The following is a 24,855-nucleotide window of genomic DNA, read 5'->3' as shown; positions in this document are numbered from 1 at the left end:
AATTAAACTTCAAGTCAAGATTTAGCAGACCTCATTAGCACAACGAAATATGGTATTTTTCACTTTTTGTTTTTTACTCTGCATGGAAGAAACATACCTCATAAATGTAGGCGCAAGGAATCTTCCCCATAATGTGATGGAGAATCTAGCTATGGTTGGTGTTGGCAACAACAACAGCGTTTACAACCAGCAGGACATCTTCCATTCAGCACCCAGCAGCCCAGTTTCACTGAAAGCAGATCATCAGGGGTCACCTCAAGTGAGAGTTCTATTGTATACTGTTAGCCTGATGAAGGTATAATGCTTGTTAAATATCAAATAATATTAAAAGAGGAATATTAATAAGTTTTTCTTCACCGCTGTCCTAGCTGAGTGAACAATCATGGCAGATGGCCAACAGTAGCAGCAGTGCTGCTCTTTCCAATGATCCAGGATCCATGGCAAACTTCTCTCTGGATATGGAACTGGAAAGATGCAAGAGGCGAAACCCTGAGCTGTCTCCTGTGATGCAAGGCCAAAGTACTCACATGTCAGACACTGGAATCAGTCCACTGAAGTAAGTATGTGTCGTATGGCTGACTTACAACTTATTTATTTAATTCTTGCAGTGAATACCCAACCAGATTCTGTAAAATTTTTGTACTGCATTTGTGATAAACATTACTGAAAATTTCTAAGACAGTGGTTCCCAACCTTTTTTAGCTCGTGACCCCATTTTAAAATCACAAATTTCTGGTGACCCCAGACATTCAAAACAGAGACTTTTTTTTTTTTTTTCTTAAAATTAATTTGTCTTTGATCATGTAAAATTTTGCTATACTATGTTGCAAATAAATGTTAATTTTAGACGACGTTTGGGCTATATAATGTATATTATTATGGATGGAGGCAGAAAAGCCAGGTTGAGATTTCTGCCCAAAGTGAGAATTTTATTTTTCTTGGTCAGGATATGTACAGTCAGTCAAGCTTGTATTTACAAGGCTGCAAATTAATACTGAACAAACAATAACTCAAACAATGAATTATGAAAGAGCTGCAGCATCTTAAACTGGCCACAATGAACATTTGAAAGATAAACAGTACCACAGTTCTTCAGTTTCAGCTTCAGAGCTTGTCATGCCTTTTATGGAATTGTGATTGTCTCTCTCAACTCACCATATATTTTTTTATTAGTAAGTTTTTTTTTTTTTTTTTTTTAATCAATTACTACAAATTTCAGGCGACCCCCATTTGAATTCCAGGCGACCTCACGTGGGGTCCCAACCCCAAGGTTGAAAAACACTGTTCTAAGATGTCATTCTATTAATCACTTTAAAAGTAGACCTGCTGGTTTCAATCGGAGCCAACCACATCCTTCTACAAATTTTTTTTTTTATTTGTTTAAACTGATTTTAAAATTTTGTTGATAGTGAACAACATTGTTTGATATCTCAGGTCAGAGCAGTCAGCAATCAGAAAAGAGTTGCTATCTGAATGCTGCAATCTTGGGAATATTCACTTGGATGGTACAGAGGATAACAACAAGAGCACTTTCAAGACTATGAAGTGTGGAGAGGATACTATCTCAAGCTTAAATGGGGACGCTGACAGCTTCCATAGCATTATGCATGATGACAAGAGTATTGTGCTGTTGGTTGCTGCAAACAGTTCGCAACCAAATATCAGAGGAGGTCCTTCCAATGAAGATGCCAGTGAAAGTGGAAGTCCTGCAAGCTGCAAAACTGATCAGCCTCTTATCCAGAAAACCACCGCAGAGAAGTTTACCTCTCCCATGCCCTGCATTCCTACCTGTGATGTTATGGTTGGCACTGAGCTGGCAATCTGCTCATCAGCTTTTACCCAAACTCAAAATCCAGCAACAGCTGATAAGCATCTTATTACAGAACTCCATATGTCAGATCTGGATTATCTTGCTGAGGTAAGTTTCAAAATGATCTGTCATTAACTGCAGCCAAATGAGTATATTAAAGCAGACTCTTCTTACTTTGTCAGGAATTTATCAAACTCAAAACCAAAAGAGAGGAACTGCAAAAAGGAAAAATGAAATGGTGATATATCAGATATTCTTACATTTAAATTGCAGTGTTTTTTTTCCCAATTAACTATTTTTTTTAATCAAACTGTTTTTTTTGTATTTGTATTTATTCAGCTCAGGCTGTAAATCGAGAAAGAAATGTGACTATGTCCAGCGTGCCCAGCAAGCAGAGCTGAGTCTCCTGGCCCTGCAGTACAGGCTTTGCAGACAACACTATTTGAAAGACCAGCCCCCCTCAGTGCAGAAAGACACTGATCATCTCGGGTCAGTATTTTCCTTTTCCTGTTTGAGCCTTTGTGGTGCCCAACAGTTGTCAAACTCTGGTGTATCACATTGTTCAGGGAGATATTTTCATTACACCAAATACTGAAAAGAGGACAGCTGTTTAGGGCAGCTTGTGTTTAGTTTTATATTTACTCCTCCATCTTTAGTCCCGAATCCCCTCCTGCAAACATTGTGAGTGTCCTGAAAATGCTGGAATCTGAGTATAACCAGATGAGAGAGAAGATCCAGGCTGGGATTCCTCTTCATGATCTTAAGCTGCTGTCAGTTGACTGTGCACAGATAACTGGAGCTTATGTACCTGCACGAGTAAGTTCCATCATAGATATACAATAATGTAAAACATTTAATTTTAAAACATTTATTACCCCTTGCCTCCTGAAGGTATTGTTTTTGGTTCAGTTTCTTTGTTTGTTAACACTCTAGCAAAAAACCTGTTGATTCAATTCATACCAAATTGGGTTTACAGATTGCCAGTGACCCAGGATAGGTCTGATTACATTTTGGGAAAAGTAGGTCAAAGTTCGGATTTTTTTAGGAATTTTGAATTTTTTTTCCCCATTTACTTATAATGGGTGAAATTTCAAATGTCTGTAGCAGCAAAACTGTTGCTTGAATTCATACCAGATTGGGTCTATAGATTGCCAGTGACCCAGAATAGATGTCATTACATTTTGGGAAAAGTAGGTCGAAGTTTAAATTTTTTGTGATTGTTTTTTTTTCTCCCATTTACTTATAATGGGCAAAATGTCAAATCTTTATAAAAACATCAATTTTGTTTCAATTTACTTCAAACATGGCGCATATATAGAGGCAACTTATATGCTGACATCAGCACAGACATAGACATGATGACATCAACTGGATCGATGCCAAAATAAGATACAGTATGTGCGAGGGGCGGGGTTTGTTGTGCCTGGTACCACTTGTTACCTCCGCCAAGGAGGTTATGTTTTTGCCAGGGTTTGTTTGTCTGTCTGTTTGTTTGTCTGTCCGTTAGTGTGCAACATAACTCAAAACGTTATGGACAGATTTTGATGAAATTTTCAGGGTTTGTTGGAAATGGGATAAGGAAGAAATGATTAACTTTTGGGGGTGATCCGGAAAAATTCCTGGATTCTGGCTCACTTTGAAATTTTCGTTAACATTGTGGTAAATGGGGCCGAAATTTTCGTTTCCCATTATCTCGCTTAATTATTGACCAAAACTCATGAAATTTAACTCAGGAATTGACAATGGGGTCCTCTGTCATATTTCAAAGGCTGATCAGGATCTGATCCAGAAAACGGATTTTATTTTAAAAAATAAATGTAGGATTTGTATCACCGATTATGTGGGGAATTTTTGTGCTTGGCGGAGGTCTGCGCTCTGAGTGCTTTTCTAGTTATTAAATTTAATGGTGTAAGTTAAATATGTTCTCACTATTTAGACAACCGATGACATGCTGGGAGATTCTGCATCTGGGTATGTCTGCACATACACTTTATGCTTTGGCTATTTGACATAATTCAATTTCAGAAGTTTATCGCTTTTGAACATTGACTTTCTGGATTCGGTACTCTTGTATTTCCTGATCCTAAGGAGCTCTCAGCAACCACAGAATAATATGTCAACTGATGAACCTCAATGTCCTCATGGTGAAAACAGCAAAGACTGCCAGGTACTTATAGAGTATACCTTAACTGAGGCATCAAAAAAGTATGCATGATCTAGATTAGATTCTTGTGCTGATAACTTGGTTTCCATCAATGTCTTTACCCAGGTTTTCTGCAGCACCTTAAAAAATCTAAAACACCAAAATCTTTAATTTAGGGTTTAAATTCGTATTCTAGAAAAACTGTGCTGGTCATAGTGTAACAACAAAACAGACAAAAAAAGAAAAACTTCACGGAAGCACTATGTGCCAGTGCCAACTTTGCAGCCGTGTCACAATTTACTGGAGCAAAACAATCAGAAAAACATACTGGCAAATAATTGTGATCATTTAGTGTTTTTTTTCTGTATTGACATAAGGAGCATCACTAAAGTCCAGTATGGATGTGAACATTTTAGTTGTAATGCTTTTAAAAATACTTAAATTTGACTTGTTCCAATTTCCTGAAGCTTTTTATTATCTGAGTGTTTTGTTCATTTTTTTCCCAGGACGGTCAAATACACATGAATCAACTACAAGAGGGCATCAGTAAAATGAGGGGAGCTGTCACTCTTATCCCAAATGAAAGAGACCCTGATCATAATACACACAAGCCAAATGAAAGTCAGTCAGGTAATCAAAAACACCCCTTCTTTAATTAAATAATAAGATTTGAAGTGCTTGACTGAGATGTCCTATTTTCTGTGAGCAGCAACGCCATTCAAAGATTTGAGCACAAGTGAGGCTTGGTATGATGCTGAGGAAGACCTCGAGCTTGCAGTAGCTGCTGAGACAGAACAGAACACAATAATGACTTCAGAACATGTTACTGATGGTAAGCAGTCAGTTGCAAATCTTCAAACATCATGCATTATTTTGGATCATATCCTTAGTTGTGAATTTAATTTAACCACAGAATATGGGACTGGTGAGAAGAAGATGAGTTCAATGCTGTGTGTTTCTGGTCTGCCCAGTAACGTCTCTGAGGTGAGTCTGTTCATTTCTGCCCAGCATGTATGCATGGCACATTTTAGGTATACTTATCTCAGAGGACCTTGATTAATAAATACAGCCTAATACCAGTCATACATAATAAAGCAGCAGTCATCATTTATGGGTCATGTTATACCAACTCATTCCTAACTCCAAGTTCATGTTATGTTTCTTATTAAAAGAGAAAAAAAAAGATTATATGAAAAGATGCCAAAGTTAAACTCCAGGTACTAATTAATGCAAATAATTGTTAGAGTCAGATTATGTTTTTCTTAGATTAATTACATGTGGAGTAGAGTGTTTAGATTTTGCAAGGTCCCATGAATTTGATAGTAATTTGTGCTTTTTTCCATTAGAGTCAAAACAAATACTAGATCAGTGTCCACTGTTTAATTTTCATGCATTGTATCACTATTGTCACCAGAGGGCAGTGTAGGCCTTAAAAAAATCTTGATCTCGACCAGGTTGATCTGATGCTGTGGTTTAAAAAGTATTGTGTCTGAGGCCCACATTCGTACTTTAGAGAATGATGCCAAGTAAGTTACTGCACTCACTCATAAGTTGATTCAACTATGTTGAATCAAAGTTTTCATCTATTGTAGAAGCAGCAACCCTTAACATCCCAAGAGCAATTTCTTTCTGAAATCAGGACATAGAAACAAAAGTCTGTCTCACTGTCGTCTTCAGACTTGCTATAGTGAAAGTAGGTAGCCTTCAGTCTGCTGAAGCTACAGTAGGAGAGCTTAGTGACTACAGGATGCACAGCCACACTTTACAAGTTGAACAGATCTACAAAGCCAGGGCAGGGGATCAGTCCTCACTGGACCGCCTTACACAACACATTGAAATAATGTACTCAACCATCAATGAAGTTAGGATATGTCTTCACACAAAGAAACTTTATGATGGGGGGGACAAAAGAAACTGGATCATAAAAATTGCCCCCCCCCCCCCGACCTGAGGCATGGACTCCACCAGACTTCCTAAAGATGTACTGCGATATCTGGCACAAGGAGGAGATTAGCAGATAAGGAGCGAGTTGGCACCTCCACAGATCGGACTTATTTGTCAGGCACATCCCACAGGTGGTCAGTTGGACTGAGATCTGGTTGTCTTTCATTAGTGGGTTTTTTTTGGGGCACTAAGTAACCATTGCAGACCAGAAATCCCCAACAGCTCAGTCATCTAAAATTATTGCACTTCGTCTGTCAGGGGTCATGCTGTAACTGCTTGATGTAGACAGCAATCACACCCGTAACTTTGTGTGGTCAAATATTTGTAGGAAAATATGCCATGCTTTAAAACATATACTATTAAAATAATTGATAAGATGTGCTGTGTGTATGACTGTAAAGAACTGTTAATTGTTAGTAAGTGCAGTGGATGGATATACAGTATGTAGTGTAATTAAATGAATATTTGTACTGGAAAAGATGGTGTTCTCTCAGATGTCAAAACAACTTTTTACAAAAATGGAAGTAATAGGCTGCTTGGGGGACCGAGCCTTCGATGCAGCTGCCCGCACCCTATGGAACTCACTCCCACAAAACATCAGGAACTCGGGCTCAATTCAAAACTTCAGATCACTACTCAAAACTCAACTGTTCAAACTTACATTTTCTTGAACCTCTTTGTTCTTTTGTTTTGTTTGTAAAGCATCTCTGAGTGTCCAAAAAAGTGCTATATAAGTGTGATGTATTATTATTGCTTTACGGATGAAGATATACTCTTGGGGCTTTTGTTGAATGATGAGGAACAGCTGACATGTTTTACCATTACAGTTTTAGTGAATTTGTTCATCCTCTCTCCAGGTAATAACTCAGCTGCCACTCACCTCCAGCCTCAAGCACAGGAAGGTTGTGAGCATCCCACCCATGGCTGAAGGAACCTGTGTGCCCCAGTGGGACAGCACCTCGGTCAGCTTTGACATCCTGATGGCAGAACTGACACAGCACCACCCAGATGTCGGGAAGCAGCAAATACTTGATGCTCTGTTGGAGCTGTGGGTCAAACACCAGGGTGTCCTCAGTGGGATGACCCTCAGGAGCATCAGACAGATGACATCTGACATTCTGACCAGGCCAGTGAGCACCACACAGTTATGAAGAGGCAGCGCCTTACAGTCAAAAGTATAGTTTTGTTATGTTTGTTGAAGTTTAAATATTCAAAAAAGGGGGCAATATCATTTTAAAACTAAGTGATGTGACTGGGGCTTGTTGTGAATATGTAATTTGGGTTTGTTGTGTTAAAAAGCAAAAAAAAAAAAGGGGTTAAACTTTTTGTTGTTAAAGAATACTGCCTGTTTGTTTTTCAGGCAGCCTGGTCTTTTTCATTGAGTGCAGTGATTTGTATCTTGATAAGTTTGTGTTTTACAGATCAGTGGTTTCACAAAGTACCTCCTGACAGGAATTTCTATTTTAAGGCAAACTAGTTTAAATAAATGACAGAATTAGTTTTATGGTTGTATATAGATGTTTAAGCAGCACCTTTGGTTATATTTCATCTTTTAAGTCTCACTGTCTTTATTGGTCAGTTTTCTTGTTTTCAGTGTTAAATCTTAATTGGATTATATTTTCCACCTTACAGTGTGTTACTTCAGGCTGATTTCAGATGCTGTATTTTCAGTTCAGAAGTAAAGGTCTTGCGTGATCAACTGCTGCTGGATCGGGTGTTTATTTTGCATCAAATATGAAGCACTTGATTGCTTTCATTTTCCATTCCAGCTTTAGCCTCTTCTGCACAACATCTCAAAGGTAAATATTGTGTTTTTACTCCATTACATTTGTCTGACAGTTGTAGTTACTTTTCAGGTTACAGTTTTTCATCCTCGTCCTTGCATTTACATTTATTGGTTAGGAACACTCTTTTTCCCAAGCTAAATAATGTTTTTAAAAATCTGCAAATGCATTCGAACAAACTAAAAAGGACAGTTTCCAAATTCATGCTAAGTTGTCTTTTTATAGATACTGGTAAGTGATTCTCAGAACAGTGATGTTACAAAAATGATCTTATAGAATATGATGCAGCTGTAGATTTAACTACCCAACAGTGGTAGATCAGCATCAAACTCCCACAGCAGGAAAATGCAACATACACATTGATTCAGCAGGAATTGAAATCCAAAAACAACATTCAGTGTATAGATAGATAAATGTACTTTATTTATCCCAAACTGGGAAATTACAGTGTAGCAGCAGCATGACACATTCAGTAACAATATAATATAATACCACAGCAAACATGAGTAAGGAGAAATATAACCTAAGAGCAAACACTATACAATGTACACTATAAATTATAAGTTTAAAAAGATCTGGGTAGAATCTGGATAAAAACTGTAATGTGCTGTGTATAGTAAAACACAGGAACCATTCTACTGTGCAAGTAAAAGATGTAACAATGACAATAATGTAGAAGTGAGTTGAAAATTATGTAGAAGAAGCAGCAAGAAGGAAATAAAGTTGAGGATGTAACAGGATGAAAATGACTTAAAAGACAAAGCTCTAACAAGACATAGAAGATGAAAATGCTGTAAAAATCAAAAGTAACAAGATGAAAATCAAAGTAAAAGATCTTGCAAAACATGAGTGATGTAAAAAGGTAACAAAGTAAAAGATGTAACAATCACAACCAAAACAAACAGGAGAGTATCAGAGAAGACAGCAAACCTTTCATCCAGTTATTCATAAAAGCATACAAATCTAATATGAAAAGAAACATTATATCACAACTGTACAAATGTCTCCATAACTTTATCAATCACTCAACAAGATACATAAAAGATAAATGGGAGAAAGAGGGAGGCCGAACAATAATGGACCAAGAATGGCCAAACATCTGCCAATTTCAGTGGAAAAGTACAAAGTCTCACTAATGGAAAGAATTCTGTTAGAAAAATGTAACTCGTTTCTTTATTACCCCTAGCCATAAGTCACACTATACAAATGGGGATTCACAATGCTGGAGGAATTGTAGCTGCCACACAGCACATCATTTCCACATATTCTGGGAATGCCCAAAAATGTACCATTATTGGAAAGAAATACATAAAGCCATAGAAATCATTCTTAATACCTACTTACCTTTTGACTTCAAAACCATGTATTTGGGATGCATTTCTTCAGAGGTCAAAAACATAAACAGATACTTATTCAGCATATTTCTAGCTGCAGGAAAAAAGGCAATGACTAAACGATGGATGACACGAGAAGAACTGAATAAATAATTGGATAGACAACCATGGGAATTTATAGGATGGAAAGAATAACCTTGACTATAAATTTGAAGATGGGTTTTTTGTGCAACACTGGGAGGGATGGGTAAGATATGTGAAGCCTTTGAGATCTGATTTTGCTGGGATGAATGCATGAATATGAACCCAAAAATCCTCTGAAGGGAATGTTTTTGTGTTTTGTTTTTTTTTTTCTTTATTTATACATTGATTCTTTACTTTGAGATCCTGTATGCCAGGACCATGGTGAGCTGCTGTAAATGTTTTTGTTTTGTTTTTTTACACCCACTCTCTGGATCTGCATAGTTTGTGTATTTTTTTTTTTTTTTTTTTTCCAATGTATGGAAAAAAAAAAAAAAAATTGAATTCTTTCAATAAAAATAAATTAAAAAAAAAAGATGCAACAGGATCTGGTGAGACATACAAGATGAAAATGGTGTAAAGATATTTTAACACTGTTAAAATGCAGGTGTGTGTGTGTGTGTGTGTGTATATTACAGTCCCTCCAGGATTTCAAAGGATTTTTTTTTATTGTTGTGGCCTAAAATGCCTGATTTTGCGGCAGCTTTTCCAAAAAATTGTGGTGAAAGTTGTGATGATTTGAGGCTTCTTTTATTAAAGTCACAGGAACATGGGCATTTGCAAATTACCTAGAAGAGTCTTTTTTGAGTTTTTAGCCTTAAAAAGCATCAGGAAGCAATGATTTTAAACAAAACAGGCTTTTTTTCAATCATTCATTTATTAATTTTGAGCAGCCAATGAGAGTGCAGTGTCACAGAACACCCAGCCAATGAGAGTGCAGCGTCACAGAACGCCAGCCAATGAGAGCGCAGCATCACATAACATCAACCAATCAAAATGCAGCGTCACAGAACATCAGCCAATGTAAGCGCAGCATCAAAGAACATCAACCAATCAGACTGCAGCATCACAGAACGCCAGCCAATGAGAGCAGAGAGTCACAGAACGTCAGCCAATCAGAGCGCAGCGTCACAGAACATCAGCCAATCAGAGCGCAGTGTCACAGAATGCCAGCCAATGAGAGCGCAGCATCACAGAACACCAGCCAATGAGATTGCAGCGTAGCAGAACGCCAGCCAATCAGAGCACAGCGTCACAGAACGCCAGCCAATGAGAGCGCAGCGTCACAGAACGCCAGCCAATCAGAGCGGAGTGTCACAGAACGCCAGCCAATGAGATTGCAGCGTCACAGAACGCCAGCCAATGAGAGCGCAGCATCACAGAACGCCGGCCAATGAGATCGCAGCGTCATAGAACGCCAGGCAATCAGAGCGCAGCGTCACAGAACATCAGCCAATGAGAGCGGAGCGTCACAGAATGCCAGCCAATGAGAGCGGAGCACTGAAATTAAGTATCTGAATATTTATTTATATATATATATATATATATATATATATATATATATAATGTGTGTGTGTATATATATATGTATATATGTATATATATATATATATGTGTATGTATGTGTGTGTATATATATATATATATATATATATATATATATATATGTGTGTGTGTGTATATACTGCACTGAAATGAAGTATCTGGATTTTTTTAAATTCTAAATTTATGAACAGAGTTGAATTCAGAGACAAAAAATTCAGATACCTAATTTCAGTGCAAAAAAATTCAGATACTTAATTTCAGTGCAAAAAAAAAATCAGACCTACAAATTCAGTGGCTTTTATAATTGAAAATCTGATGAGACAGTACTTCCACAGAGCAGTTTTGGGCAGGGGGTAGAACTCGGCACTCCACCCCTACCCCAGACCACCACTAGGTGTCTGCACCAGTGAAGGCCTGACCTCCACCACAGAAGGTGCCAACTGTACAGGCAGGCACTGAAGGGGTTAATGTAATCTGTGGTTGGGAATGGGCGGAGACTCCAGCTGGAACACAAACCGGCCAAACGGAGCAACCAGGAGCAGCAACAACACCAATCTGGACAAGAAAACCACTAGTGGACCCGGTGCGCGTCCTGGTTTACGCGTTCTGAGTGTGTTTTTTTCCTGTCTTTGTTGATATTTACGCAGATTGTGACCGAACCAGCCCGAGAAGTGACATGAAACCGATGGAGAAGTTTGGAGAGAGCTGCTTTCAGATATGGGTGAAGTAGACAGGACGTGGAAGTGTGCAGAGGCGTCCACGCAGAGGATCAACAGGACGGTGTGGAGCGGTCCGTGGGTTTCTCCAAACAATGGCAAAGTGTCATCGATCCTTCAGGATGAACCTAGAATGAGCGGCTGAGCAGAGCTGGGATGGTGTAAACACTAGGCACTGGGTTGGTTTGCACCCACGGAACGGACTCAATCCCACGAGCGGCTGGATGGTACCGTGAAAAAAAAAAAAAAAAAAAAAAAAAATCGGTGTCAAGTGCGAAAGGAGACACGAATCCAGAATTTCACGACTGCGAGTGACACCATGTGGAGCGTGGGGACGTGGATGTGGAGAGCGGCTCTGTGCTGCGTGATCCTGGACACATTCCTGCACACCACTCAGGGTAAGACAAAGCAAACGGGTGTGTTTGGTGATAAATTGACTTTTATCTGCCTGTTTTTGCAGCAGCAACACCCCACAGTGTGTGTCTGTCCGTGGAACCAGTGTCTGGATACACGCACTGATGGACTGGAAAACACATGTGGCAAACAAAGCTGCAAAACACTTAGTTCTGTTTGCAATACCGGTCATCACAGCTGAGGAGGTGACACCAAGAGGCAGATGTTGCGTGGATTTTTATGATGAAACATGTCCATTTCAGTTACTCGTGGAAATGGTTTGACGGGGTCCACAGATGCAGGCTGTGCACATATCTGCAGGCCTTTATATCAAAGAAAATGTCACTTATGAATATGTAACCTTTGTGTGACATCAACACAATAATAGCACAAAGAACTGCACGCATATGATGCAGAAGCTGCAAATTATATTCTGACTGTCCTGGTTTTCATACCAGTATTTCTGACTGAAGCGTTGTGGTGGTGTTCCTCATGTACAGACGGGTGACAAATTAAAGGAAAAACCTGACAATGACAATGCCCCCATCCACAGGCCTGGAAAAAACAAAACACTGAATGGTGCAGGGTGTATGGAAAGGATGTCAGTCATATGCTAAGGGTTTGACAAACCTCCCTACAATCAAACACTCATAGAAGGTTTTGGATTGTCGTGTTAGATAATGCCCTACACCACTATCATCAAAACACCAAATGAGAGAACATGCCATGCAGCACTGAAGCTGGTCTAGTGATATTTATTGGACCACCACTCTATGGAGATCCTTGATGTGGTTTTTTTCCTTTAATTTGTCACTTGTGTTTACTCTGTACTCACAGTGTGCCCTCGAACATTACCACAGGCTGAATCAACACCTTTAAGGCTTTAACTGTTCTAGTTTCTCCTGTTTGCTCCATTAAAATATCCAATCCAACTTTATTTGTAAAGCACTTTAAAACAACTGCAGTGGACCAAAGTGCTGTACAGAAGAATAATTAAAAGCAAAATAGAAGTATAAAATACAGAATAGATTTAAAGACATAGAAACGGTACAAAAAAAAAAAAAAGTGCTATACAGAAGAATAAATAAAACCCAAATAAAAAGAATAAAATACAAGAATAGATTAAAAAGCCATACAGTTAAAAACAATATAAATAAATAAACAAATAAATAGAATAGATAAATAAGAACAATAAACCACTACCAAATAAAAAATATAGAATAAAGATAATACCTTTAATATGTAACTCTATGCAGAGGTTTCTTTCTATACTCCCACAGTACAAGTCCTAACATAGATGAATGTGATCACTTTCCTTTTTCTTTCACATTGTTGTTACTATCCTTGTGATATTTGCTCAAATCCTTCTCAGGTCTCAACATGTGTATGAGTGGCAGCACCACATCCTGTGAAGAATGCCTTCTCATTCACCCCAGTTGCGCCTGGTGCGCACAAGAGGTATATACATACCTTAAACACCATATTGCTCTTATTACTGATACAGTTTCACAGTGTTAAAGACTGGTACATTCATCTTACATTCCCTACAGTTTAGTCAAATAATTATAGTAGAGCACATGTGCTGTCTTTTGTCACATTCAGGAGGCATTAATTAAAAGTTTATGACTTTGTTTTTCAGGATTTTGGAAGAGGGAGGACTTTGACGTCACGGTGTGATTTTATTCAAAACCTGCAGAAGAGGGGCTGTGACGTGCAGTTCATTGAGTACCCCAAAAGTAGCATCTCTATTCTGCAGAGTAGACCTCTCAGTTCTAAAGGGTCTGGGTGGACCCCGTATGATGTTGTCCAGATTATGCCTCAGCAGATTTCACTCAGCCTCCGACCAGGTATGACACTGATGTAGTTCATATCATGCATTTTACAAGAGAATTCTTTTTGTTGCTGGGATTTCTTGTAATTTTTGTACAATCACTTTTAAAAAAAGACAAAATCTCCTCACAGATTTTTCTTTTTTGTTCATATAGGAGAGCAGACGTGGTTTGGGCTGCAGGTGCGGCAGGTTGAAGACTACCCAGTGGATCTTTATTATCTAATGGACCTGTCTCTTTCCATGAAAGACGATCTGCACACCATCCGTAACTTGGGCACAAAGCTGGCCCAGGAAATGGGCAAACTCACCAGCAACTTCAGGCTAGGCTTTGGATCTTTTGTGGACAAAAACGTGTCCCCTTTCTCTTACACGGCACCGAAGTATCACGAGAATCCTTGCAATGGGTGGGTAATGTGAACACAGTTTGCAGTTTAAGGATTTATCCCTGTAGACTCACTGACTGTACAGAGAATAGCATAGATGGGCTGCTCTGTCCTGAAGTAAAGGTGCTCTCAGGAGATGATGGGAAATCCTGAAATAATAATTTACTCCAAGTCCACATGTTCTATTTTTGAACATCCATGAATCATGCATAGTTCGATATCCTGCAGTTGCAAGAATTGGAGATTTTTCATATTTGATGAAGTAAAAGTGAATAAGCAGTTTTTCAAAATGGCCCCTCTCCTCTGGGGTGTTGATGCGGGCAAGTTGAAAGGAAGCAGAATAGATAACAGATAAAAAAGAGAAAAAAAAAAAAGAAAGAAAAAGCTGTGGCACACGATGTTTGCCCTGGGGGTGAGATAGCAGTGCACCATCACGCATCACTACACATCTAGGTTATGGCGTGGGTTGTGTCCTCGTCATACATAGTGAGGGATACATGAAGGGTGTAGATAACTGCATTTGAACTCTGTATCTCATTGTGCACTTTTAAAGCTCCTGTCAAATCAACATAAACAGTCAGTGATCCCCTTAGTGCTACTGCTTGACACATTTTATTAATGTCAGGAATCAAGTTAGTACTGAGAACTGAGAAAACGCACAAGAACTAATCTGTTCTACTAACTGCTACTACGATTGTCCTCAGGTGATTTTTTTTTTTTTCTTTTCAGAGGAAATAACATCTATATCCTCTCTGTCACTCCACAGATACAAAGCTTTCCCCAACTGTGTTCCCACCTTTGGTTTCCGCCACATCCTTTCACTGACGGACAAAGTGGACCGTTTTAATGAGGAGGTGCAGAAGCAGATGGTATCTCGCAATCGAGATGCACCGGAAGGTGGATTTGATGCCATCCTGCAGGCTGCTGTATGCAAGGTGACAAGTGTTCCTGATCGTTTTTCCTGACATCTGATTTATATCTAATCATCCATCACTGCATGGTCTTATTTATCAGTGTTTGGATTATCAGTTTCAGTTTTTTATTTGTTCCTTTCATGGAAGTGCACAATAATAATACAATGTCTAAGTGGGACACAAATTCATTATTCACTCAAATCAACAATTTTCATGACAAGAAAGTAGCAATAAGAAGAATATAATTTCTCTGGAAGGTTCATTTAGTTCAGACAGTAGAGGAAAGCTGCTGTGAAACCACTTAAAGTAGATGCCCCCCGTGACAGGCGTCTGGCCTATTTGCTTGTTAATTAAAAGCACCAGGGGGGATAGACAGGAAGTGTAGTCTGGTGCAGCTGGTTAAACATGAGGACGAGTCACTCGCAGGTCCAGTCATATCCCTGTTTTCCTCTCCCAATTTAATTGTCTTCTACAGGAAGAGAATGTCTCTCTCCAAGTCGCTCCTGCCTTGTAATTTACTGGAGCTGTACTATTTCAAACACTGGGCTGGGTCTGTCCAAAGGCCTGATTGATCTGGGCTAGTCTACTTTCATTCAATGGGAGCCAGGTTAGCCATTAGATGTGGATGTGAATAAAGTGTTTACTCAAACGTCTTTGAGAACAGATATTCTTGCGTCCAGTATTAATATGTAATCACCATATTTTTATTGCTTAGAGAGACGGTACTAAATTTGACCAACTAATATCAGATGAAAGGAGCCTGTCCAGACAGAAAGGATTGATGGCTCCGGTGGTGCACTCAAACTTTTTCTGACCCATGTTGTCCAGAAATCTGACAAAAGAAGCAACTTGTAGAATATCAGAATGACTGTGGTGTAAGTGTTTTATTGACCAACAGTCTGATTAGTTCATGTAATGCCAGTATTAGAGCTGCACAATATATCATTTGAGCATTGGTATCACAATGTACGTGTGCACAATAGTCACATCGCAGGTCCTGCAATGTAGGAGGCAAATGAACTCAACATGTCCTCAACTAATTTCAAGAGTACCTGACACACACTGCACGCAGTGATCCACCAATCGCAATCATTCTTAATCCGTTTGCCCAAACAGACCACGTCCCTGTACATGGAGTGAGTCACTGGTAACAACACTGAAAAATGAGCAACAAACGGGAGAAGATCACTGAAAATGAAGACTTGGTGTCCAAAAGAAAAGCAACATCAGTTATCTGGAATTATTTTGGCTACAAGAAGGATGATACTGAAACATGTGTTCTGTGTCGATAGTGCCATGCAATTGTTGCTACAATGAGAGGTAATACAACTAATTTGTTTGACCATTTACGTCGGCACCACACAGCTATTTTATATCACAATATATATTGCAGGGTTAAAAAAAATTGCAGTGTCAGTTTTTTCCAGTATTATGCAGCTCTTGCCAGAATATAATAAAAGTGTATTTTTAGTAAACGTAACTATAACGACACTGTTTTCAGACACATGCTTCTTTTTATACACATCAGTGATCACCTTTGAGTCTCAGCTACACTTTTTCTTCCAAGGATAAATCACATTGTTACAGAGGTAAAAAAAAAAAAAAAAATATTATTATTCTAACTTTATGGGCAACGGTGTTCATTTTGTTACTTGGTGCAGCATTTAGCCACATACTAAAATAAATGCTGATTATAAGTAATTTTTAATGAGAAAATATTGCATATCTGTTTGGTTGAAATGGTTTAAAATGGCTTTTTGATACAAATACGCTTTGAGTTAAACTACAACACAGTTCCTGCTTTGAGAAATAATTACCCACTTCTTATCCAACAGGAAATGGTTCTGTGTCACACCTTGATCCAAAGCTCAGCCATCTCACACGCCATATTTTCTGTTTATATCAACGCCTTCTTCCTGAAAGAGGCCTCTGGTAGACTGGTCCAGTGCTCTGTCAACTGCACAGACTAAATAACACACAAAGGAATGACAAAAGCCCTCTGTGGTTAAAGTTGTATGGTGCTTTACTGTCACGCATTAGTCAGCAGCTTGGTGGATACTGGTGCTGCCTCTGCCTGTTGTTTCCTTTTGATGATGGTCAGGCTCCATCCTGCTGCAGAAAAGTCTGGTGGTGTTTGTCAGGAGTTTTCAGTTACATAATGACTGCTAATAGAACCCCGATAATCATTTAATTGTTTCAATTATCTGCTTGCAAACACGCTGGGTCTAATTATTTTTCCAGATCATCCTCTCTTTGATTTAAAAAAAAAAAAAAACAGCTTCTACCCGGATGTAGTCAGACTACTGAACTGCGCCACCCCCCATCTGTGTCCACAAGCTTTTGATCGATGGATTTATTCTTTTTATTCATTTTACGAAATTATTCTTATGTTTCATTGCACCCATTTTATATACAGCACTTTGTGATTTTTATCTGTGAAAAGCACTTTATAAATAAACTTTACTTACCTATTAACTTTACCTTGCACCTTAAAACAACACATGATGCTGCTAATCATGTCACTATTACTATTTTATCTTGCTCATGTTGCTGCTGTACATACACCACCACCTTAAGATGTCACTGTTAATGCATACACTGCAAAAATCTAAATCTTATCAAGTGTATTTTTCTCATTTCTAGTCAAAATATCTCATCACACTTAAAATAAGACATAATCGCCTAAAGAGTAACTTTTCAGTGAGATATAAGAACTTATTTTAAGACAATAGATCTTGAAATAAGAATAAGATATTTTTCATTTGTTCCATCCGCAGATTGTTTTGCTTAATTCAAGATTTTTTTGCTTAATTCAAGCAAAAAAAAATCTGCCAATGGAACAAGTGAAAATTATCTTGGTAAGATTTCTTGAAATGAGATTTTCAAGATCTATTGTCTAAAAATAAGTTCTTATATCTCACTTACAAGTTACTCTTTAGGTGATTATGTCTTATTTTAAGTGTGAAGAGAGATTTTGCAGTGTATTGTGCAAGACTGTACAGATTTAGAGGTTTTTATATTTGTTTTAGTGATTTTTATAGTAGTTTTTATTCTATTCTCTTGTTTTTGTTTTTTTAATCTATTTTTATCTATTGTTGTCTTTTTTTTTTTTTTTATCCTGTTCATTCATGCGACACACTGAGATCTGGGACTGTGTTTCATTCTGATCATGTTTGTGATTGAATGACAATAAAGCTGAGTCTGAAAAAAAAAAACAGCTCTTACTCCCCAAGAGAGCACAAAATAAAACCTCTCTTTTCTTAACCTACAGTCGAAAATTGGCTGGAGGAAGGAGGCCTACCACCTGCTGGTGTTTGCCACAGATGACGTCCCTCACCTGGCTCTGGACGGCAGACTGGGAGGCCTGGTTCAGCCCCATGATGGACAGTGCCACCTGAATGAGAACAACGAGTACAGCGCTTCTAATAAGATGGTGAGAAGAAAAAGAAGTAAAAATGCAGCAGTCGTACATGACATTTTTATAGTTGAAGTGAAACGAGCTTTTACCTCCCCTAGAAACCTGAAACCTTGAATTAACTTTAAAAACCCATAGGCAGTGAAGATTAAACAGGCACTTTTCTCAACAAAATCCACCTATTAATGGCTGTAGTTTTTTGTTTACTTGTTAAAAAAATAACTGATATATTGAGTTAACACGGTCTCCTAGCCTTATATGGTTTCTGTCCCAACTTCGTGTTTGTTTCCAACTTTACATTATAGACTGTTTTTTAAGGTCATGTTGGATAAATTAGTCTTTACCAACCACAATGCTGAAAAAATGTGCCTTTTTTAATTGGTCAAATCATGCTGTGTATTAATAGCAACGGTCCATGGTAGTCAACACTTCCACATCTGAAAGCTCCCCCAGTAAAACCACAAATGAGACTGTTTACTTGTAAATACTGTATCACAAGAGCATGTTGTCATACAAGAGGGTAAAATATTTTACATTGACTTCACTGGCCCACATTTTCAACCATTTCTTTGCTGTTTTATTGATTTAGCTGTCACAAGAAGTGATTTTCTAATAGGGGTGCCAATCTGGAACCAATGGATTTGGGATTTCATATTAAACCAGATGCATTAGAAATGTACAAAGAAAGTCTTTCACTCATGATTTCAAACAGGATTTGTAGAAGCCAAGCGCTAATAATATCAAAATTCATTAGTATCATGTGCATTGCATTGTGCTTCTACTTAGAATATATATTTTTTTGTTCATATTGTTCAACATAAATCAGCAGCCTTCTTGATTTTTATCATTCTTTTTCCTTCCTTCAATTGCAGACAGAGTTGTTTCGTCCTCAAAATATGTTTTACTTGTAATGATTGTAATTTTTTTCTGTTCAAGGGACAAATTCTTCCCAATTTCTGTTAGGCTGTTATAGCTGTGATATTGAAGTGTGTTTAATTCACCCTCTCCCACATTAATCTTTAACCCATAAATACTCTGAAATTCAAAATTTAAACCTTAGTGTGTTACTGGAGGACATAACAAGCCTTATTTACTTTTGTGAAAATTTTCAAAATGTCTTATTGTTATGTAGAAAGTTGAGGTCAGTGAAGTTACCATATTTGGTTCCTTGCTTGCAAGTGGTGCAAAAAAAAAAAAAATCCAAGAAGTGTATATTAAAAAATACAAGAAAAGCACATGTGCTGTGAAAGAAACTTATTTTAGAAGACTAGAACAACATTTTTAGAACTTTACAACAACATAAGTGCTGATCCAGACACTGTCCACATCCACATTATCCCTTTGAACATCATTCCTTACATTAGTACCATTACTTCATGGTACCTAACAAAGCAGGTACACTCACTGTTCATGTAGAGGTGGACCTTACAGACCCTGGAGACCACATTGGACCTGAGATTGTTGACCAACTGTCCTCACTGTAACTGTTGCTGTCACTGTTTTTGTAATATGTGTGGAAATTGCCGGAAATAGTCACTTGCCTGATAAAGGGTTAACCTGCTTTCAAAAGGCCAGCTAAGTAATATAAACACAGAACTGAATTCACGTAAATATTAACACTCCTTAGTCAAGCACCCATATTGTCCATTGCTGTTTCTTTGCAGGACTATCCCTCTCTGGCTCTTCTGGGGGAGAAATTGGCGGAAAATAATATCTTTCTCATCTTTGCTGTGACAAAGCGGCTGTATGTTATATATAAGGTACTTTAACTCATCAACTTTTCAGTCACTATTTAAAAAAAGCTTCTTTCTATTCTGGAAAATGTAAAGAACTAATATTGTCTCTGTAATTTCTTCTTTTAAAAGAACTTCACTGCTCTCATACCTGGAACTACAGTTGAAATCCTGGACCAGGACTCTAAGAATGTCATTCAGCTGATCATTGCAGCCTACAGCGTAAGTAAAGGAAATTATACTGTTGTGACTGTCAGTTTGTGGCGTTTCCTGTTTGCATGTGCAGGGAGAGGGCTCAGCATCGACACAGGAGGATTTGTGAAGACAGATAAGAGGAGGGGGAGGAAAACGGAGGCAAATTCTTTAAAGTCTTCTCACTGTTGTGGCACAGTTAATGAGCCTCCAGCTGTCAGGGGTGCACACAAGCTGGATTTCTCATTTTTGTGGAGAAACTGAATTCACTCTGACGTCTTTCACAGGCCTGGAACACAGCAATTCATTTATTTGTTTTTAAGTGACTTGTAATTTAGAGGTAAAAAAAAAAAAGTCTAAAAGCTTGTTTTTGTTGTGTTTCAGTGTATAACCTTGATGGGAGGCAAAAAATACCCTTCTTGGATTAATTATGACAATTTATGCCCTTAGGCTGTTTTCCACATAATTGTAAAGTGTTTTTTTTTCCTTTTTACAAAGACTGAATACAAAGAACAATCCTTGAATCAGATGTAAACAAACTGCATAAGTCAGTGACAGGTTTAGTCTGTCCAACAGTACAAGGACAGATCTTTTCTTTTGTAGTTGTAGCTCATGGGTTCATTTTATATAAATAAAGTAATACACTGGGAACATGAGGTCTAGAGGTCTACACATTAAGTACCGTTAGCACTACAGACAAATACTATAATGTTTAATGTGTTTGATAAAATCTGTGATGTCTTCGTATCATTGACATTATTTCATGCACAAAATATAGCAGAAAACAGTGTTCCTACTAAAACTGAGTCCACGGCTCATGAAAATTAATATTTTCACTATTATTGATATTACATTCTGCCATGTGGCTGATAAATTGTTTTCCTCCAAAGTTTTTAACCATTAGCAGACTTGTTCATTACTGAGAACACTGCCTTCTTTTTTTAATTCCAACAGTTAAGATGGTCTGGATTTGTAGTTTTTGTGAATATCAAAAAAGTCATGTTGATTAAATCTTTAAACTTTAATGGCAGGTGTATTTCTCTCTCAGACCAGAAATATGGGCTTTAGTTAAGGGCATTTGTCCCCTAGCTTGAAAAACTGAATTATGCACAATGTACAAACTTGACAGTAATGAGTGGCAAATGTATTCTAACTGATGTGTTTACTTGAAATAATGGATCTAAATGCTGAATAACTTAATGTTTAAAATGAAAAGGTAATAGAATCAGAATGGGGTCTAAGTTAAGAGTATCCATGTGGAATGTACTGCTTATATGAGAAATAATCAGAAATCAGTGGAACGTTAGTACGTATGTAAACACCCAGTGTGTCCTCCAATGTTAATTTCTCTCTAAAGCAAAAAGTTGAAAAAGAATCTATGCCTCTAAAAACTGAAGAGCTATGCTGTAAGTAGTCAACCTTTCCCTAAAATGTTTCCCTGTGTGGGTGTTCAGATTTTTTCCTTTCCTCAGTAAGGAGGATTTGCATCTTATTTTGGCCTGTGGCAGCGTATCCTCTGTGGCAGCGTATCCTCTGTGGCAGAAACTTGTGTCAAATGCAGACTTGACACGCTCAATGTGTGGGAGTGGGATTGAATGAAGCGCTTTGACTCAGGGTCTTATTAACATTCCAGCTGCCACATTATATCCACCAGGCCGCGGATCTTAGCTCCATCAGCTTTGCCGAAACACTGTGAGGTTGCATTGTGTAACCAACAAATTTTCCCCCCAGAGTTTGACTGCTTGCTGTGATTGTCTTAAGAGTCAGAAGTGTAAGCATCTGTGAGAGAGCATTATCTAGGGCATGCTTTTCCATGTGCACAGTGTCAGTCTGATTTATCCCTGGCACTGTTACATGGCAGTAAAAGCACAGGAATGACTGTACTGTGGCCCTGCACATGTTTCACAGAGCCAGATGCAGCTGGCATTGTGAGCAGCTATGGTATTTCAAATCCACACATACGCAACCTGCATTCATGCACAGCTTTTGTGGTTGTGGTTAGATTTACTATAAAAATGTGCCTAACCAGGGCAATACATTCCCCATGTTTCGCTCTTTTCCACTCTGTTGCTCAATTGGAGTAAGAGGCATGAAAAGATAGACTGAGGTGGTTTCAGTATAAATCTCTGTGTGGGCAACAGCAGAGTAATCTGGCGTTATACTTTTAGTGCACGATGACAACTATTACAAATGAACTTATTATTGCAAGGAGGTCTGGAAGAACTTGGTTTACGATGGAACAGAAAAGTCTCAGATTCACAAATAAATTCTGCATCGTGTGATCTTCTCAGAACATCCGCTCTAAAGTGGAGCTGACGGTGTGGGACCACCCAGAGGACCTCAGCCTTTCCTTCACCGCCACCTGTCAGGACGGACAGCCGCTCCCAGGCCTCAGGAAGTGTGCCGACTTGAAGATAGGAGACACCGTGAGTTTCCAATGTTTTATGCATTCTGTTAGCATTGAAATATTTTGAGTATTTTAGCAGCCTGGTTGTCTTTAGAGAGCTGTTTAATATTTTTACCTTATGAAAAATTTACCCGGTGTTTTTTAGATCTCTGGAAAAGTATTCTTGGTAGTACTAAGGATTTAGTAATATCATGTTTGGGATGCCTAAAGTTGAACACATTTCCTGAAGAATCTTCCAAAAGAAATAAATTGTTAAACAATTTTTACCAAAGAGGTAGATTTAAAAAAAAAAAAAAGTGTTCTTTTAAAGTTGGAGCAGTCGTTCTCTAATGTTTTTTCAGCTCATGACCCAAATAATCATGAATTGCCTTAATGTATAACTGCTTCCTGACCCTTCTGCCATCAAAATTGTGTTGAATTTTGTTGGAATGTCAGTCTGTGGGAAGAAAACGTCAACATGTGCAAATATCATCGAGGTGGTAACACACTTAGAGACCAATTAAATGACACAAGTCACAAACAATGCAGTCCAACTGTACACAAACAACATTTATTTTTGTTATTTTACTTTCCTTACATCATTTTTATCTTGTTGTGCCGAAGCCTAAACTGTCAAATTTCCACCCCATATTTTGCAGTATTTGTTGAGCGTTACCATATTTTGTTACCAGGTTGAAAGTACAATTCTGGTTGAGGTATGAAGTCATAGCTTTGGCTGAAGTCCTGCTCTGCTCAGAATGACATTCATCCACACAGTCAGCGACTAAAGAAAGTCCTTTGTAACTTAGCTGTCTTGTACAAACCCTGTTTGACCTTTGAATCATCTGAATGAGGTCCTGTCTAATAAAATCAGATTAGGACGAGAGGGAGGAGGATGTATTTGACTCCCTTATCAGACACAGTTTTTTTCCACCTTTAATGACAAGTAGCTCATAGAGAGACCTCCCCTTCTTAAGCCACTTTCCAGTGTTTTATATAGATTTATGCCTGTTAGTAAGTTACTTGCTTTAGACACTATTTTCAACTTGTAAATCATGTTTACAAGCTCTAAAAATCAACAACAAAGGACTCAAGTATTGTCAAGCAGTAATTCTTGGCACAGATTACTTTTCCTTGGAGAGTATTTGCTCCTTCTCTTCCCCTCTGGGTTGGATTGGGTCAACAGTGGATAGAGCTGTGGGAAACACTTTAAGTGTCACCCACAGCCCACTGTCCTAAGCAACGGCTAACAAAGCATACATTTGTCCAGTGGTAATGTTTAAGCTGGCTACGTCTTTCCCTCACAATAATCGAAGAGAAGGATATAATTATCACGTTTTAAGTCATTGCTTCTGTGGTTATTTTCTATAGATGTTACTGCGTGGGGCTTTGGTGTCAGATTAGCCGACAGAACAATGGATATTTTACTCAGACTCATCTCCAGTATCTAATTTTCTATAGGACCATTACCACTTTACCAAAGCCTACTCTTCCCTCTTCTCTTTTTGCATTTTGAGCATGTTCTTTGAATAGTCGCAGGAGTTTGGGTGCTTTTAAGGCAACACTTCAGTCTTTATTCCGCACTCAGTTTGGGAATGTGATTGTGTTGTTGTTGTTGAATGTAGATGCAGGGTAGAGCCAGAGAGGCGTAAAGAATCTGCATTAAAGGGTTGGAGTTGGTGCCACAAATAGAGACTTGAGTGCTTTACTGTTTTATTGTTGTCTTTAAGCTGGGAAGATCACTGTGCACGCCTATGCTGCATAAGCTGTTCTGCTGTTGATCTGTTGGAAAGAATTGTTGTGATGCTGGTTTTCCAGGTTACATCACAGTATGTTAGGAAAGCATGTAGCTCAAACCCAGATCAGAAGGACCAGGACTAGGCCCAGGTCAGGGTTGGCAGCCTTTGTCATCTAAAGAGCTGTTTTTGACCCAAATGAAAAATATTTGGTCTGCATCCACCAAAAATATTGAACCTCCTCTACAGCTACTCTTGCATGTTGTATTATTGAGTATTTGGTATTTTACCCTTGCATTACAATAATGTTATGTTTGGAGCATTTATGAAACTATACAAGTACAATAAAGAAAAACAGGTAAAAATGTTTGGCTTACACCAGCATGTGTAGGTCTACTCTGTAATTTTTATTGATTTATTTTTTATAGTTGTACAATGTAAGAATGACATTAGGTCCACAACAATGACAGCAAAATGTTAAAATGTTCAAAAATAATTTCCGTTTATTTATGATGTTGGAGAGTGCCTAAAGTTCTCATTATAGATCCATAGGAACCTGAAGACATTTGGATAAA

At 38.2% G+C, this 24,855-nt stretch overlaps 2 protein-coding genes across 2 annotated transcripts in view; both read left to right on the top strand.

The window, feature by feature from the left end:
- The first annotated feature begins 1,440 nt into the window (after window positions 1-1,440).
- rbm44 (RNA binding motif protein 44) lies at window positions 1,441-7,509 on the top strand. Its single transcript, XM_030125224.1, has 10 exons — window positions 1,441-1,918; window positions 1,993-2,048; window positions 2,150-2,299; window positions 2,467-2,626; window positions 3,747-3,781; window positions 3,899-3,977; window positions 4,460-4,583; window positions 4,663-4,785; window positions 4,867-4,937; window positions 6,755-7,509. Exons 1-10 carry the CDS (start codon window positions 1,541-1,543, stop codon window positions 7,046-7,048), a joined length of 1,470 nt encoding a protein of 489 aa, XP_029981084.1. The 5' UTR covers window positions 1,441-1,540; the 3' UTR covers window positions 7,049-7,509.
- Window positions 7,510-11,087: 3,578 nt separating this feature from the next.
- The window catches only part of itgb5 (integrin, beta 5), a 61,885-nt gene continuing 48,117 nt past the window's right edge, over window positions 11,088-24,855 (top strand). Inside the window, exons 1-9 of the mRNA XM_030124409.1 lie at window positions 11,088-11,695; window positions 13,063-13,148; window positions 13,330-13,537; window positions 13,676-13,925; window positions 14,671-14,839; window positions 18,090-18,251; window positions 19,898-19,993; window positions 20,099-20,188; window positions 22,450-22,584. Coding sequence (XP_029980269.1) covers window positions 11,617-11,695; window positions 13,063-13,148; window positions 13,330-13,537; window positions 13,676-13,925; window positions 14,671-14,839; window positions 18,090-18,251; window positions 19,898-19,993; window positions 20,099-20,188; window positions 22,450-22,584 — 1,275 coding nt within the window. The 5' untranslated portion in view covers window positions 11,088-11,616. The remainder of the gene's footprint in view (window positions 11,696-13,062; window positions 13,149-13,329; window positions 13,538-13,675; window positions 13,926-14,670; window positions 14,840-18,089; window positions 18,252-19,897; window positions 19,994-20,098; window positions 20,189-22,449; window positions 22,585-24,855) is intronic.

Source organism: Sphaeramia orbicularis, chromosome 21 (genome assembly GCF_902148855.1).
Source record: "Sphaeramia orbicularis chromosome 21, fSphaOr1.1, whole genome shotgun sequence".
NCBI classification, from domain to species: domain Eukaryota; kingdom Metazoa; phylum Chordata; class Actinopteri; order Kurtiformes; family Apogonidae; genus Sphaeramia; species Sphaeramia orbicularis.
The sequence above is the reverse complement of the archived record's forward strand: the minus strand, read 5'-3'. Positions and strand labels throughout refer to the sequence as shown.

What these genes read in the sequence shown, in the direction of transcription:
- rbm44 (XM_030125224.1), top strand. Translation starts at nt 1,541, where the DNA reads ATGAAGTGTGGAGAGGATACTATCTCAAGCTTAAATGGGGACGCTGAC. An exon ending in CAAAAAGGAAAAATGAAATG is followed by an intron (nt 2,049 to 2,149) that starts GTGATATATCAG and finishes GTATTTATTCAG; the next exon opens with CTCAGGCTGTAAATCGAGAA. An exon ending in GCCAAATGAAAGTCAGTCAG is followed by an intron (nt 4,584 to 4,662) that starts GTAATCAAAAAC and finishes TTCTGTGAGCAG; the next exon opens with CAACGCCATTCAAAGATTTG.